The sequence below is a fragment of the Lemur catta genome, chromosome X, assembly GCF_020740605.2.
Source record: "Lemur catta isolate mLemCat1 chromosome X, mLemCat1.pri, whole genome shotgun sequence".
In the NCBI taxonomy this organism is placed as follows: Eukaryota; Metazoa; Chordata; class Mammalia; order Primates; family Lemuridae; genus Lemur; species Lemur catta.
In genome coordinates, this window is record NC_059155.1 from 67,916,878 (window position 1) to 67,933,612 (window position 16,735).

Genomic DNA, 16,735 nt, shown 5'->3' on the forward strand with positions numbered 1-16,735 from the left:
GGCCAGATCAAGAGGCTTGGGGCAAATCGCGGGGAATGAAAGAGTTACGAAAGAATTCTGTTTTGAATAAGTCACTCACTCTGGGCGTGCAATGCTTAGTAGAAAAACAGACACCTGAGGAAACAAGGTGTGTGGCTCTCACAGTCGCTAGCTATTTGCTCAGGTTGTTTCCAGGTAATCATAATAATGAGGAAAGGAAGGGAGAGAAAGCAGAAGAAGGGAGGAGGAAGAGAGGAGGGGATGAAGGAATGGGGAGGACGGGAGGGAGCTGAGGGAAGGAGAGAAGACACGGAGGTGGGCAGGAGGAGGAAACCGTGTTAGGGGCGCTGTCCCGCGAGTACCCACGCCCCTGCTCATCCCCTCTCGTCTTACACGTCTGTTTCAGTTTCTCACGTGTCTTCCCGTACTTGGGCAAAGGGACGCTCAGATATGAGAAAAGCCTGGGCCCAGGGTAGAAACTGGGGAGGCAGCAGACAACTTTGGGGCGCTGGGTCATTGCTCAGGCAGTCCCGACGCCCCCGGGGGTCCCGAGGCCCGCCTCCCTCTTCCCGAGAGAGCACCTCTCCTCTCCTCGCTGGCCTGGGCCTGCTCGCACCTGCCGCCCACCTGGACGGAGGGGAGGGCTGCAGGGCCGGGAAGCTGTTGCTGCGGACCGCGGGGGCGCCCGCCCGGGAGTCCTACCCCCCGGAGACCCGCGCCGCGCCGGGGACCGCTCGGCGTCGCCCTCCCCCGAGCGCCGGGGCGCGCGGCGGGGCGGACCTGCCCACTGGCCCCGCGCCCGGCCCCCCTGTCACTCACGCTGCTCCCAGCCAATGGCGCGGCCTCCTGTCACCCTCACCCCACCCCTCGGGGGAGAGCGGGGAGGGAGGTCGGCGGGGCGGGCTGCGGCCGGAGTCGAATGATTGAACTTTCCGGCGGAGTTGCGGCGGCCGCGAGGTCCCCAGCAGTGCGGCTCCGGCGCGGAGCTGGGAGCCTCGGCCAGCGCCCGGCGCCTGCGCCCGCGACCCGCAGCCATGGTGCCCCGGGCGCCCGGCGCGGCCCTGACCCTCTGCCTGTGGCTGGCGGCCTCCGGGGGCTGCCTGGCCGCCGGCCCCGGCGCGGCTGCGGCGCGGCGGCTGGACGAGTCGCTGTCTGCCGGGAGCGTCCAGCGCGCCCGCTGCGCCTCCAGGTGCCTGAGCCTGCAGATCACGCGCATCTCCGCCTTCTTCCAGCACTTCCAGGTACGCGGGGCGCCCGCCCGCCCGTTCCCTCCCGCGCCGCGGCGCCCGAAGTTCTCGCCCGGCTCCGCGGGCGGATCCCCGCTTTCCCTCGGCGTGGGTTTTACAGCCGGGGCGCTCCAGCCCTTTGCAGCCTCCTCCCGGCTCGCCGAACAAGAAGCCTCAGCATCTTCCCCAGCTCACCCCTTCTTCCCAGAGGAAAACGACAGGCGATTTCCTCGGGGAGGGAGAGCAGTTTTGTGGGTGTCGAGGGTGGGGCTGTGGGTTTGTTAGTTTCCCAGGACTAGAGCGCGCGACACTCCCGGCCGGGGCGAGTCCCGCAAACTCCCAGGCGCTCCGGGGCTCTCGGAGCCGCCGGCGCTGGGACCGAGTCGGGGCGGTGCGCCCGGCGGCGCCCGGGGACCCGCGCGACGTGCCCCAGCCCCGCAGGTGCCGGCGGGCCGACACTTGTCTCTTTTGAGCTCTGGCTTGCACATGCGGGGGGCCTGGAGCTCACTGCCCACCCTTGGATCCCCCAGCCAGGGCACTTGGGCCAAGTCGTGTGTTCCAGGATTTGTGTATGTGTGGGTTGGGGGGCGGGGGCGGGATGAGCGCCTCATTTGGAGTCCCAAAGATTCAACGTCTTGCTCAAGACTAGCGCAGAGCGTAAGGGAACAAATGCAGGGGTTTGGAGATTTAGCGGGGCCGTGTTTGGATGCTCCGGGGACTAGTCCCGGGGTCTCCCCCAACCCGGTGGGTTCTTTCGGCATGAGGGTGGAGGAGCGTGTGCGTGCGCGTAGGAGGCTCAGGGAGTGGCACGCTTGGCGCCTGTGAATTGCTGGGACCCTGCACGGTGGCGACTTGCGCGGAGACTCCGGGTCCCGGTGGGCGCGCGGGAGCAGCTCCCGGACTCAGCGGCGCGGGTCCCGCCGCTGCCTTCCCCAGCCCCGTCGAGCACGCTAGCTCTGAGACCATCCACTGAGGCTCCTTATTTCTCTGCTCTGCCGCCATCCTCTGCCTCTCCTTCTCGCCTCTATCCTTAGGTACCCACCTGTTCCATTTCCCAACTTCTTGCCCCAGGGAAAAGTGCGGAGGTGCACGGAGACGCAGGGCTCCCTGGCTGGGCTGGGGTCGGGAGCCGAGCCTTCTGGTCAGGAACAAACTGGGCGCCCCCCTCGCCAGGCCGGGCAATGGGGGGCTCCCGAAGGGCCCAGGGAATTGAGCTGCCGGAGCAGGCGAGGTTAGGGACGGTGAAGTTTGGGGTGATTCTCCGCAGCCCTTGGGAATGTTCTTCCTGGCGGGTGAGCTAACGAGTGAGTCGCACAAGGAGAGCTCAAAGTTGGGATCTTCAGAGATCGCACCAGCTGGTTCGGTTGGCGTGTGTGTAGTGCGTAGTTTCGTTCGTCCCTAAGTCAAAGAAGCAACGTCGCCGGGCGAGGGGAACGTGGAGCCTCAAGGCCACATGGGGCCCTCCAGATCTCCGAGTGCTGCCCCTCGACGGAATCCAAACTTCACACAATAAATCTCTGTATGCTGTGAAGTTTGGATTCCGTCAAAAGGCTGCACTTCAGGATCCAGAGGGCCACATGTAGTCCCCACGGCTGCAGGTTCCTTGTGGGTTTCAGAACCGACAAGCTCTGCGGTCCTCCTGGAACTTCAGGGACAGGAAAATCCTGAGCGCTCACCTCCTGCGGTGAAATTACCTGGACATCCTGGAGAGAGATCCAGGAGGGGGGGGCGGTTCCCAGGCACCTGGCATCAAAACCGCCCACCGTACCCTGAAAGCCACTCTCCTGAGAAGGTGCTACACTATTGTTTGAACAACAGAAAACAAAACAAAACAGTACAGTCCATGCCGGGGAGGAAGAGTATCATTTTTTCCCCCTCTTCTTTTTTCTTTTTATTGAATTGTCAGTTGCTGTAATTTATTTGTCTTACAGTTTCAGCATCTAAAGAAGCAGTTTAGATCAAGCCAATTCCCGTGAAAGGCTTTTTTTGTGGTCTCTGGCATGATTTCTCTTCCGAAGAAAAACTGCTGACAGAATGCACATTGCCAGACAATCCCAATTACATTTTAATTAGCTGGGGGTGAAACAAGTTGCAAATTACTCAGTTAGGCTTCATAACTGCTGTGTTTGTAATCAATTGCAAAGCCACTCTGGGAGGTTTAACCCTAACCTGATAATGCCTACCTGATTTATCCAAATTGCAGGGATTAAGCTTTCTCAAGGTCTGAAAAGACAGAAACATCCTCTCCTCATAAAAGCTCAAGCATCCCCGTCCCCCACCTCCTGCCTTTAAAATAATAATAATTAGAAAGACCATGGAGGAATCAGTTTGCTGCCAACTCATGACACTGCGTGTGGTATTTATTAATTTGTCTGTGAAGGTCTAGAGGAAGTCTTGGGAAGGGCCCATTCTGTCAAGGTCACTCCGCTTTCGAGGCCCATAAGTGAGCCCACACAGAAGGCTGCTTGTGAAGCAGGTGCCCCTTCCCATCTTCCTTCCTCAACTCCAGGCCTCTTTTTAAGGGTCAGAGAAGGCTGGCCTCACCTGCAGCCTGGATGCCAGCCAGGTGTGTGGACCCTGGAGTGGTGTGAAAGCTGCCAGGCCTTTGCACGGAAGAACCCCACCTATGCACTCAAGGTATAAGTGGTGACTCGGAGCCCTCGTGGGCAGTGACCTGCAGAGGAGGCTGGAATCTGATCATCTCCACCCTGGGTCTCCCCACTGCCCTACCCTGCCCAGCCCTGCAGGTGGATGTGCACACCAGGGACTCAATACTGATTCAAGGGGTTGAGAGTGGGGCCAGGGGATACCTGAATTGCCTGACACTGCCCAGACCTGGAAGAGCTTAGAACATCATACTGAAAGGAAGATGAGTTCTGAACCCCATCAACGTGCTACTGAATGCGGCCCTTCATTCATGAAAAGAAACAGTGAATGTTAGTGCCTCCCAAAATATTGGTATCCAGCTCTGCGATGCTTTGTACAGGGCATTTGGTGTGTGGCCATTTCAAGTTCTTGAATATTATATACCTGTGTGGGTGGTTAAAATCTTGCCATTGAGGTGATTGGGGAGGATATCCTTTTTTTTTTTTTTTTTTCTTTTAACTAGCAGAATGAAGAGGAGCTCTGAGTTGTAGGGTATGGGGCCACGAGGGGGGCTTTGGAGCCAGGCAGTTCCGTTCTGCATCCAGGCCCGGCTGCCTGTGGGTGGGTAGCTTGGGTGGATCAGCCCACCTTCCTGGATGTCACCCCTCCTATGACGAGTGGGAGATAAGTACCTGCCCTGGAAGGTGAAATCAGGACTAAAACGTGTTGGGAGTGACACAAGTGATGGTAATAAAGGCGCCAACTCTGCCCAGAAGATTGCTAAGTACCAGACAGTCTTCCAGCCACTGTACAGGTATTGTCTCGTTTAATCCCCACAGCACCCATAGGAGGCAGGTACTGTTCTTATCCTCTCACCATAGATAAGAGAAAGAGGTCCTGAGAAGGTCAGTCAGCCACACAACACCAGCGACGGTGGCTTCCAGTTTGGGGCTTTGTTTCTAATTTTAGGATTTTATTGGTCAGTTGGTCAATTTACTTGAGGACTGACTACGTAATTTTCAGGGCCTGGTGACATATAATAACATGAAGCCTCTTAAATAGCACACAAAAAGTGATTGTTGTAGGAACTAAAATATAAAACTTTTCCTTTTCTTCGGTGGCCTGTCTCTCTTGACTTGTCATGATGTTTTCAGTTTACTTTTCTATATTGTTCTCAAAGGAAAATTTAAATATTAAACGATTAGTATGACATTTACTCTTTACGTTTATATTGTGCAGTGCCCGTCTTACATGCAAATATCAGAGCATTTTATCCCTGGAGGGATCCTCAAGAGGCCAGAAGGGACCAAAACACCAGACTCAGGGATGTTGGGAGGAGGCAGAGAAGGCTTTGGGGTGTGCCTAGTGGGGAGTGTCCCCTAGGAATGGCTCAACTAGCATGTGGCATGAATTTCCTCTCCGGTTAAACGAGATTCACCTAAAAAGAGACCGGGCTTAACTCAGGCACATTCTCCCTCCTTTCCTCCTTCTTTCGTCTTCTGGTGACACTTGAGAACACAGGAAGGAGTAGAGCAGTTTCTGTCCAAGCGAGCATAAGTCAGCATCATACCCTTTAACACTACAGATGGCTGGATGAAGAACCACAACGCTAAGGAGGCTTAAACCTTGCAAGGTCCTGCACCGTTGCTACACAAAACACATGCACCAGGGTCAGCTCTATGGATGTGTGACTCCGTGCTCAGAGGAGGACCTGCGCTTGGGGTTTCAGGCTCTGCAGTCGCCATACTGGAATTCTTTGAGTTTGAGTTTTGCATGTGAGAGTTGGATGGGACATGTGTGAGCGTTGGGTGGGACACTCATACACTCACTGGAGGCGTGGAGCCTCGGCTGATGAGTGATCCTGCCTCCCACCTCCCCCTCACCTCTCCAGGACAGGTTCTTGCTCCCTGTTCCCCCATCCCCTGGCACCCCAGCCCCCACCTGCCTCCTCTTCCCTACCTCCCCTCACATGATAGCTGCCAGCTCTGCCCCGTGCAAGGACCTGGCTGTGGGTGCAGGGAGGGTCTGGTGGGGCATGGTGGTGTCTTGAAGCTCATCCATGAGGAGGCTGCAATAAGCTTGGGGGTGCCCATGTACTGCAGGTGGGAGCAGCTAGCCATAGGATGGGGAGGTGTCTGGCTCAACTTCTTGAGAACTTGCGCCAGGCCAGAGTACAATGCCTCAGTCCAGCAGCGGGCAGAGAAGGGGACCTGGCCGCGACGTGCCTCAGCTAGTCGTAGCAGGCCTGGGACTTGCTCATTCTCTGCCTGTTTTCTCAAAGTAGGCTCAAGAGAATAGGGTTTGAGGAAAAATAGTAGTCGGTATGCAAGAGAGGAGGGGTGTGTGTGTGTCCTGTTGGAAGATAAGTAGCAGGTCGTGGCAGCCTTAGCCCTAGGGTTCTAGAATTTTATTAGTGTTAAGAGATTCTTGCTTAATGGGACATTGTTCACCCTATAAAGTACCACTGATAGGCTCTCTGAGGTAGGTGATTAGAGCACAGAGGCTTTTCCTAGCAGTAATTGGAAGCTGTTTGTTTTGGCAAAAAGCAGAATGAAGCTGGCGATTAGCTCATTTTACTTAGAGGACCGTGGCCTCTCCTCTGAGGAAAAGTAAACAAACAATTAGCCCATCAAAAACGGAGCAGCTACAAATCAGCCCCAGGCTCACAGATCTCAGAGGGTTCTGTGGTGCATGTACCCAGCCCCATGTGTCAGTTTGCCCTGTAGTGAGTTTTACCTTATATGCCAGGAGGGCAGGGCACGTGGAGTTGCCAGGAGAGGAAGGATGTGATCAAGTTCGGTCCCCGTGTTTCCTGGTCTGTGTCGCTGCATCTCTGGCTGTGTTTCTAAGAAGTTCTGAATTTGACCCAAATGAAACATTACACTCCTAATTGCAAAGTTTTGTGTTTTTTAATACAGAGTTTCTCCTCGAACATGATATGAAAGTCTACCTTATCGTGACCACAATAGACCGTTTTAAAAACACAGTAGAAAACGTACTTATTAACTTGTTCATTTTTTCATGTACCATATTAAATATATTAATATATGCGTGTATAAATCTGCATATATATGGTATGATATATGCACATGTATGTGTTCGTATACTTACATTAAAAAGTTAGTATTGTTGGTGCAAGTGTTCCCACTTTAAAAAACTTAATCATAAATTTGGAGATAATTATATTTATTTGAAACGAAGTCACCAGATTTCATGCTATACTCTACCTGTATGTTTCAGTGAGTGCATATAACATGTTGGAGTTAAGGAAGAACAACGTGTGAAAGTGTTAGTGGGCATTGCTTGTGTTGTCAGAAATGGAGAAGTTCCTATGTAGAACTTGGCGTTGCTTTCCAGAGATTTGACTGTCATACAATTTTGAGGGTGAGGGTTTGGAACAGCAATCAGTAAAGCATATCCATATTGTCAAAAGGCATTTTATTTATGGAACAGGACCAGAGGAAACTGAAAATGCCTCATTGCAATGCCTTGTGTAGATTATTGGATCGCATACTTTCTGTGCACAGCATCTAAACTCATAGACCGTCAGGGCTCTGAAGCCGGCCACCTTTCAATATTTCTGTTTAACTTACACTGGGCTCCATATTTTGAAAGCATGTTGTCTATCAACATATGGCATTTATTAAGTATGACCTAGTTTTTCCTTGACATTAATCAAACATAGCCATAACTCTTTCAAGCTTCATATCTGCAGGAGGTTGCCCACATGAACAGAGCGGATTGATAAAACTAATACTCATGACATTTTAGTTATCTTTGCACCACCATCTTAGGAAAATGTATCATTTCTTTTGGATTTTCTGAAATATTTGAAAATAGGTCATAGACACCAATGCCTTCTCCGGGAGGTGCAGTTGGTGACCTCCTGTCTCCTCCCCCCCCCGCCCCCCGTTCTACCCACAGCTCCTGTATCAGCTGCTAATAGCTTACAGCTGCTTCCTTTAAGGGACTAACCTTTGGCGGATGGGCGCCATCTTGCCAGCATGGCCCTGTGTCCTCCTGCCTTAATGTGGGTGATCCCGGGCAGTTGGCTCTCTGCTAAGGGGAGATAGGAGGTCAGCCCCCTGCTGGAATCAACTCTGCAGTGTAATTGATGCTCCAAAGCATTGCATGGTTCAAACTCACCCAGGTCTTCAGCTGAAATCACGTCTCTTCTTTGGTCCCTCCCTTCCCTTCTCCTGCTTCCTCCACTTTCTCTTCCACTGAGAGCTTCCCTCCCATTATAGCACATGTCCATGAAACCCCATTCCAACCTCTGCTTCTAGGAAACTCAATCTAAGACGTCTACCTTCACAGACACCTGATCCAATTCAACACTTTTGTGTTTTCAGATTAGGCGACTTAATGCTTATAGCAATGACTTGCTCAAGCACATACAGTTAGTAGGTAGAAGAAGTGAAAATAGAACCTAGCTTTCACAACTCGCAGCTCAGACTTCTACTATCCTTCAAAAACAAATCTTGAGGCTGTGCATGGTGGCTTGTGCCTGTAATCTTAGCATTCTGGGAGTCCAAGGCAGGAGGATTGCTTGAGGTCAGGAATTCAAAACCAGTCTCAGCAAGAGTGAGACCCACGTCTCCACTAAAAATAGAAAGAAATTAGCTGGACAACTAAAAATAGGAAAAAAAAATTCACCAGGCATGGTGGTGTGTGCCTGTAGTCCCAGCTACTCAGGAGGCTGAGGCAGGAGGATCACTTGAGCCAGGAGTTTGAGGTTGCAGTGAGCTAGGCTGACACCATGGCACTCCAGCCTGGGCAACAGATCGAGACTCTGTCTAAAAAAATTTAAAAAAAAAGCTTGAGAGTGTATACAAATTTAAAAAGACCTCACTTTTTATAAAGAAACACTTAGATTCAGAACATTTTATTGAATTTAGTTTATATCTAAAGATTTGATTTCTTGAAACCAATATATCATTGTCCAGAGTTCAGTGAAATGTGAAAATATTTACTATCCAGGCAAGCTTGAAATAGTTGTACGGTAGACAGACAGCAGACCAGGAGAGAGGCCGTATCATCTAACCATAGTCCTCCCTGGCAGGCCTAGGAGGAAGGCACACATGACCAAGTAGGTAGCCACAGCATTGGATTAACTCAGTATGCAACCAAGGAGCTGCATCTTCCACGACCTGAAATTTCTTCTGCATTCCTGAAAAGTTTCACACATGGTTTCAAAGAGGTAAGGGGAGACATTCTCACCGATGGTAGAGAGGGTTGGATGAAAGGAGTTATCCCTGATAGCCAATAAGTAAAAATCACACAGAAACAAATAAGAAAGAAGTGTTTCTGGCTCATTCTAATGTAAACCAGAGACTAAGTGCTGGAGGTTTTCCCCCATTTAAAAAAAGCACCAGTTTAAGCACTTCCGTTTACTTCAAGCCCATTTCAATGGATTGCTGCAGTTGCAACACTGAGACAGGAAAACCCCTGTCGCTGAGGAACTTACGGTCTAGTTGGGGCTAAGAGGTGTTTGTAAAACAGACATCTTTAGTCCAAAAGTGAGTGCTAAGATTTTTTTGTATGAAATCTCAGAGGAGGAGGCTCACCCTTTTGGGGAAAGTGTCTCAGGGAAGATGATACTTGAGCAAACCTCGAAAGCTGAGTTATTCCAACCTGCAACAACTTGAGTAAAAATGTAGCGTCTTACAACAATGTGGTCTGTCCTTTGGGGACAGTGGCCTGATGGACAAGATACGGCATTAGCCTCTCAGCTCAACAAGGCTGTGGGAATTTGTTAGTGAGAGAGTGACCTATACAAAGCTCAAGTCGTTTGTTCTGCAGGACAGGTGACAAGTGTGCCCAGGCCATCATGCTTAGGGCATGTGTGTAGTTACTCTTCCTGTTCTTGCTAATCTGGTTGACTGTCAGCTCTAGGATCCTTGGCAGCCCCCTAAGAAAGAGCCCCAGATGGATATAATATGGGGGACGAGGGGGAGGGCTCCTGCCTTGGCATATAGTCGGACCCCATTTGGGAATTAGTGAGGGTGGACCCAAAGTTAGACACGCTTCTGAATGACTGAGCCACGGGATAGAGGGTGTTTAGCATTGCATTCCGTAATGTTTCAGAGTTGACAGTGCCGTTTCATTGTAAAATATCGATTTACAACAACTCTGCCAGGTCAGACTGTTGTTTTTCTTCTACAGATAAGAAAACTGGAAGGTCTGAAAGTGAGGTAGCCAAGGCTTCACAGCAGAAACTCAAGCCCTAATTGTCACATTCCCAAGTATTTACACTGAATGACTGCACTTCTCAGCATGTTAACAGTGAGAGGAAAAGTAGAACTATGAGCCGTGATGTGACTGAGAATCGTGAAGTTGCAGGGTAAATAGTGCTACCCTTCTCGCTCTCTCATTGGCTCTTGGGGGCAGCTTTACATCACAGAGTGGCACAGGTATGGACAGTTGAAAGTTTGCTGGTGTCATAAAAAAAGGCTTGAAAACTATCAGTCCATTAGCACCATCCCCTGTGCACGCTCGCGTCCACCCAGATCCTTCCAGCCAATCAGAATCTGTCAAACCCAGTTACCCTTCAGGTCTCTTAGTTGGGAGGACCCAGCACAGGGAGATGTACTTCCTGCCTTCAGGAGGAATTATTTCCTACTGGAGAAAGGAAAGACATTTAAGCAAATTGCTGCAACAGGTTGTTGGAGCGAAGAAAGAAACTATTATAACCACGAATCGTCTTTTAATCCTTATATGTAATTGTTTAACACATTATCATGGGTGTTGATATTTCTCAGATGAAGAATATTTTTTTCCTTTTATAGATTGCTTTGGTTTAGCCCCACCCAAATTTCCGTGTGTCTTAATGAAATAGCAAAGTTTCATTGAGATCCTTGCAGAAATGTCCCACCTGCAGCTGGACTCCTTGACATCACAGGGGATGTTTGCTGTCTGTTCATAACAAACATCTCTGTGTGCCCATTCCTGGCTGCCATGTATGTGGTGGGACATGCTTGGAGGATTTGCAAGTGGTAATTGTAGCATGTGTGTATGTGACAGTTCTTTCCACCAGCTCAGTGTGCCTGACAACTTCGCTTTCTTTCCTCTTGTTTGAGTTTTGGGTGTGTGTGTGTTTACACTTTGTGATTCTTTCCAGCATCTCTGTAAAATATGAAGGTTGGGAAATGGGGAATTCTGAGAAAGGAAGAATTTGGAAAATTCTCAAGGCTGCACATGAAAACAAAATGTGAATGAAGAATTGGGGCTCTGTAATCCCCAAAGTGTTAAAACCTATCCTCAGGGGAATCTGAGAAACAATACCCCAATAAGAGGATTAAATAAAGCTCTTAATTCTCATTCTGTTTACTCTTTTGTTTTAAATTGTTACTTTTGTCATTTAATATGATTTTTGCCCTTTAAGTTATTAACATCCTGCCAACTTGAGAAAATAATATTTTTTTAGTGAACTTAGAAATATATAACTGTCTTTCATATTACCTTCTGTCTCTGAAAGATAAGGCAGATACCTGTCACCACATAATGTATGGAATTTTCATTTTAGGCGAGCGTGTTTTCCTAATTTGAATGCACGTGATCTCAAATCACCTTAAAAGAACAAAACTACTTTTTCCTGCTTCTATTTTGTATTATTATCACTGATTACATTTTAAATTTCATAGCTAATTTCTGTTTCTATCCGGAGAAGTGACAATTTCATAAGTTCAGAAATGAAAACAAAACAGAGTCTATTTAATAAAACAAAACACATTAATCTTGCAAAGTAATCCATCACCTTCCAAGAATGTCATTAATCCTGCTAGTGCTTGGGATGAGAGAACTGATGGGAATTCATTTGCTTATGACATTTAGAGATGTTTTCTCCCTGTTTTTTTGTTTTCAGTTCACACCTTTTTTCAATTTGCTGTCAGATTCTGATGCATTAATAATTCATGTGTTTGGAATATATCATATTATTTTTGGTATTCCTCCTTCTCCCCGAAGCAAATGAGATGCCTCTCTAAAGATAAACTATGTGGGTTACATTCTTAATTGACCAGTTCTCTAAAAGAAAGACTAAAACAACTGAGAAAGTCTCAATGCAAACAAAAATAAACTTTTCCCATGAAAGGTGATTTCACCTATTCACCCTGCACCTGCTGGGTTACTGTAAGTGGGTCATTCAACGAAAGTTTATTAGCTCTTGTTTAATTCTCTAATAATGCATAATTGCAAGAGATAGCCCTTTCTCGATATATACAAATATCCCAGCTCGTGTCTTTAAATATCTACACTATTGGAAGTAAAATACTCTTTTGAAATGCATACTCTTTGTTACCCTGTGTAAACCCGAGAGAAAGCCAACAAGAACTTGTAAACCTAAAAGTCTGAGAGGTATTTGGGACAGGACAGGTTCCCCTGGACAGGTGCTGTTCTAACAAACCAAATACACAAACCAGCCTTGCCCTGCAGGCTGTGAGCATCCTTTCCGGCAGATGAGCAGACTCGCACAGAATGCAGACAGCAAGACCCTTTCCCATCACGAGAGAATGGTAATGATGATAATAACCCCCACATTTGGCAATGTGGAAACTTTTTCCTGGAAATCTCTGTGCAATTTCTGTGCAGGTGCTGAGATTCTCACCTGTTCTTCAGGGCCAGCTACTGATCTCTGTCCCTGCTGCCTGATGTCCTATCCCTTGCTTATCGAGCATTTCCCCACAATGAACAGAGTTTTGCTCAGCATAGGAACAGGGGCAGAGGACCACCCTTCCGTGCAGAGGTGCAATGGCAACCAGGCATGTGGGGTCACCTGTCCCCATCCGGCAGTCCTGCCATGTGGAAGACCTAATGAAGGCAGGATGACAGACGACATCACAGCATTGGGACCTGCCCTCTAGAGTTGAAACTAAGTCTGTGGACAACAAGAATGCCGAGTGTTTGCAGAAGTGATTGATTCCTTTCATGAGGACTGAGAAGAAAATAGGAGGCCAATTGCTGTGAAAATATTTTGCCAAATGAGGTTCTTTTATTTTGACTGTGGCGAGGAAGCACAGAGAAGTCCCCTAGGGTGGTGTCCGCCATTAAAAATAGGTATTGTTTGAAGGTGGGCACTTTGTTCCCATTTCCCCTTCCGTGTTTTGGTCTATTAAAGCTGTTTGGAAATAGAACTTTGCCTTTAAAATCTAACATGTATACCCCACGGATCTCTCTTTGTTCTTTGGATAAAGCAGGCTCTCAGCAGAGGTTTGATGGGTGTGCCCATCATGTCTTTGAATAGAAATGCATTGTCTCTCTCTTCTCTGTCCCGCTCTCCCGGTCCCTCCGTCTCCTTCTCTTGTTATTTTGATGTTTGGCTGGACCATTTTGAAAGCAGCACAGCCAAACCCAGTTACTGATCATTCCAGAGATGGCCTACATCTGGGAACCTTTTCCTTTTTTTCCCCCTTTGGGCCACAGTCTAAAAGAAAGCAGAGAACATCTTTTTGTTGTTTTTGTTGTTTCCACATTTTTGTATCCGGAGTTATGAGCTAATGTCCTCACAGCTGCAAAGAAATTTTTAAAAAAAATCTGGACAGACTATATTGACTAGTTAAATATCCTGATCACCATAGGAAACCAAACATTTAGAGGTGAAACCAAATTCAGACAGACATCCATTTGAATTTTCATCTTTCTATCAGCCAGGAACCATGGCTTTGTGCAATACTTTAAAACTATTTTTAATAGGGCAAGGCTTGCATACTCTAGATCCATTTATTACTGCACAATTTGAAAAACAGGAGGAGGTTCCTTTTTTAAACAACCTTATGAAATTAGGGCTAGAATTTCATTTCCATGTAAGTGCCTGCATCCGTGTGTATCTGGTTCAGACTTTCTCAACTGTGGCACTATTGATTGACATTTTGGACCAGATGATTGGTTGTGGGGTGGGGGGCTGTCCTGTGCATTTAGATGGTTTAGCAGCATCCTTGGCTAGACAGCCACTGGATGCCAGTGTCACCCCTCCCACCCCCAGTCGTGACAAAACTGAAGCACCAAGTGGCTGTGCAGGCTCAGGCTGTAAGCACTGGCATCGCGAGAAGATCAAGCCACACTCTTCCGTTCTTGAGGTTCTCAGCCTGGTGTTAGGGCATCATGGGAGATGCACATAGTCAGTTTTGGCACTGAGTGGCACACACTCAGAGGTGGGCGGCCACAGAGGATGGCACCCCAGAGCACACACTCTGGTGCCCCCACCTGGTTCTGTCCCGTTCCAACCGTGGGATCGCTCGTGTGAGTAACTCAGGAAGCAAAACTGACCCTGTGAACTTTCTCCCTTATGGAGAGCCGTGGACATCACCATTTATAGTTAGAGGAAAAGGGTTGTGCCCTGAGATAACCACAAAAGGACAGGGTTACCCTGTCACATTTTCATCTTCAAAATAAATGGGACTTTGAACAGCTCCAATAAGATGCTCTCTCCCAGGTGAAAATGACTGTATCTCTGTGCTGATTCTGAAGATAGGTCAGGGCATTGAACATAATCGTCTAAGGAAACTGATCCTTTTCACCCATGAACAGACTCCTATAAATCTGGTTGTGCTGCAACTTTTCCTTTAAATACATATGCTTGTTATTTCTTTTGATGATCTGGTCCTAAAGTCTCATTCCCTTGGAACTCCTTTGCAAGCAAGCTGCTTTTCCCTTATGAAGACTTTTGTCTCTGACCTTTCTCGCAGACCATTTCACTGCCCTCTGCATCAGCTTCGATGGCAGTGCCGCTTCATAGGGTGGTACTGTGACGCCATACAGTTTACTTAGAACAGAGCCGCATGGTTCGCTCTGCCGAAGACTGGCTGTTGCTAGCATGATGTAGGCACAGGGTGAGTGCCTGGTGCTTAAGGTCCTTGGATTCAAAAATAAATATTGTGCACCCCTGCAGCCTCACTGCTTCATGATCTGGTCTGAGACCCTCTCCTCCTGAATAAAAAGGTAATTTAAAACCTCAAATTTTTTATTTAAAAAACTTCCTTTCTCAAGTTTGTTTAAAAGAGTTCAGTTCTATAGGTAGCGCAAGAAATTCAGGTCTCGTATGCGTGCTTTTGCCACTTAAAGATTTCCTATTCCCATATGATGCATGAGAGTAGATTAAGGAGAATTTAAATTGAAATTTGAAATCCTGGATAAATATTATGTAAGGAGAAAAAGTCATTTAATTCCAGATCATCTATGCAATTATGAAAACATATCTGACTTCCCAGATGCTGGGTGCTTATAATTCTGACGTTAACATATTTTTCTTGGAACAAATTTTTTTTTTCCTTTTTGCAAAGCAAGGTTTTTTCTTGGGGTGATTGCTCTTTTCTCATGCATCACATTCTTTTCTCATGCATCACATTTAATTAATCATGTTTCCTCAAGTGGTCCCTCATTAAAATATGCTATCTTTTGAAGTTTATATTAAAATAGCCTGGAATCATGATGAATGGGTTAGAATATCATATAAGTCAGGACATAATAGACTATGAGGTGCTCTATTTTAGTTGGATGAATTATTCTGCACTCTTTAATAAATAACACATACATTAGCATAATGAAAAAGCATATATCACAAGAAAACAATGTGACAAAAATATGATACAAAATCAATCAGAATGGGGAAAACGTGTATTTGTAATAATTTCTTTTTCCTGTTTAGACTTTTCCTACTATAAATAGAGTACAACTAGACTAAGTCTTGCATCTCCCAGCCTGTATGTGATTATCAAAGCGGGTTATCAAGGTTTTGCTTTACTATTCAAATAGATACCTACAGGATTTACTGAATGTATTCCAAAATGTGTTCCTAAAATATTCTGCAGGAAAACGCAGGAAAATAATACGTTTCATTTATAGGGCATTGTGTTTTTTAAAAATTAGATTTAAAGGAATGTTTATATTGACAATAGCAATAGAGGCTGCTATTCTCTTAATGCTTGTAATTAGCTTGATAATTTAAAATTAATCCTTAGCCACTGTTGGTCAACACGCCAGACACCGGGCAGGAAAGTGCCTTGTGGGAACAGCTCATTACGCCCAACTGATTGCACCTGTCAAACCTCGCAGCTGTTGAGCCTCTGTTTTGAAAAATAGTACAGTGATTTAAGAGTCCGCTTTGCTCGTATTCCTCACTGTGACCCCCAGCTATAAATAACGTCTTTCTACGGTTGTTTGTGATGAAGATGGCTGCAGAGAGAGGGGAGGCTGAGCCCGAGTGGAGGACGGCTAGGTCTAGACCACACTGGACGTCGTTACCTCGAGTCTCGGTCTCACAGTAACAGAAACTGACACATGCAAAGATTGATTTATGGAGAGGATCGTTCTATTTCAAAAACTAAAATCCTGCAAGATACCTATAAGAACTGAATGAAGGACTCAGTCATTTGCCTGGTAAAATAAACGTGGAGAGAGAGAAGGAAGACAGAGACATTTGGAGTGTTTTCCATGACGTCCTATCAAGCAGAGGAAAATGAGCTGCCCAGAGTGAGGACCTCATGGGGTTCAGTGAGGGGCGAACTCACCTGGCAGATGTGCGAAACAGCTCGCTGCCCCTGACCCAGAATTTTTGATTCTGCAGGTCTGAGGTGCGACCCAAGGATTTGTAGGTCTCACAAGCTTCCGGGGGAGGCCGATGTTACTGGTTTCAGGACGATGCTTTGAGAGCCACTGCTTTAGGGCTATTCATGCCTCTTTGCTGCCTTTCCCTGCTCCATGAGATGTGCCAAGCTCTACCATGAAACTGTCCTTTCTCTGCCTGCCAGCTTGAACATTCTTCTGCCTAGCCCTTTTTCATTTAAGGTTACATAAAGTTTATTAAGTCTTGGCTTACTAACTAGAAGCCAGCTGCAGTGTCCTTAGCGGGAATGTCACTGTAGACACATCTGGACTCAGGATACGTCATTTGGTCAAATGGGAGGGTTGGACTCACTCTTTGGCCACCAACTCTCTTGAAACGTGAGTTT

General features: G+C 47.5%; 1 protein-coding gene across 1 annotated transcript in view; it reads left to right on the forward strand.

The window, feature by feature from the left end:
- The first annotated feature begins 910 nt into the window (after positions 1-910).
- ANOS1 (anosmin 1) overlaps positions 911-16,735 on the forward strand; it is a 148,382-nt gene continuing 132,557 nt past the window's right edge. Inside the window, exon 1 of the mRNA XM_045537960.1 lies at positions 911-1,220. Within this exon, the coding sequence (XP_045393916.1) occupies positions 1,014-1,220 (207 nt within the window). The 5' untranslated portion in view covers positions 911-1,013. The remainder of the gene's footprint in view (positions 1,221-16,735) is intronic.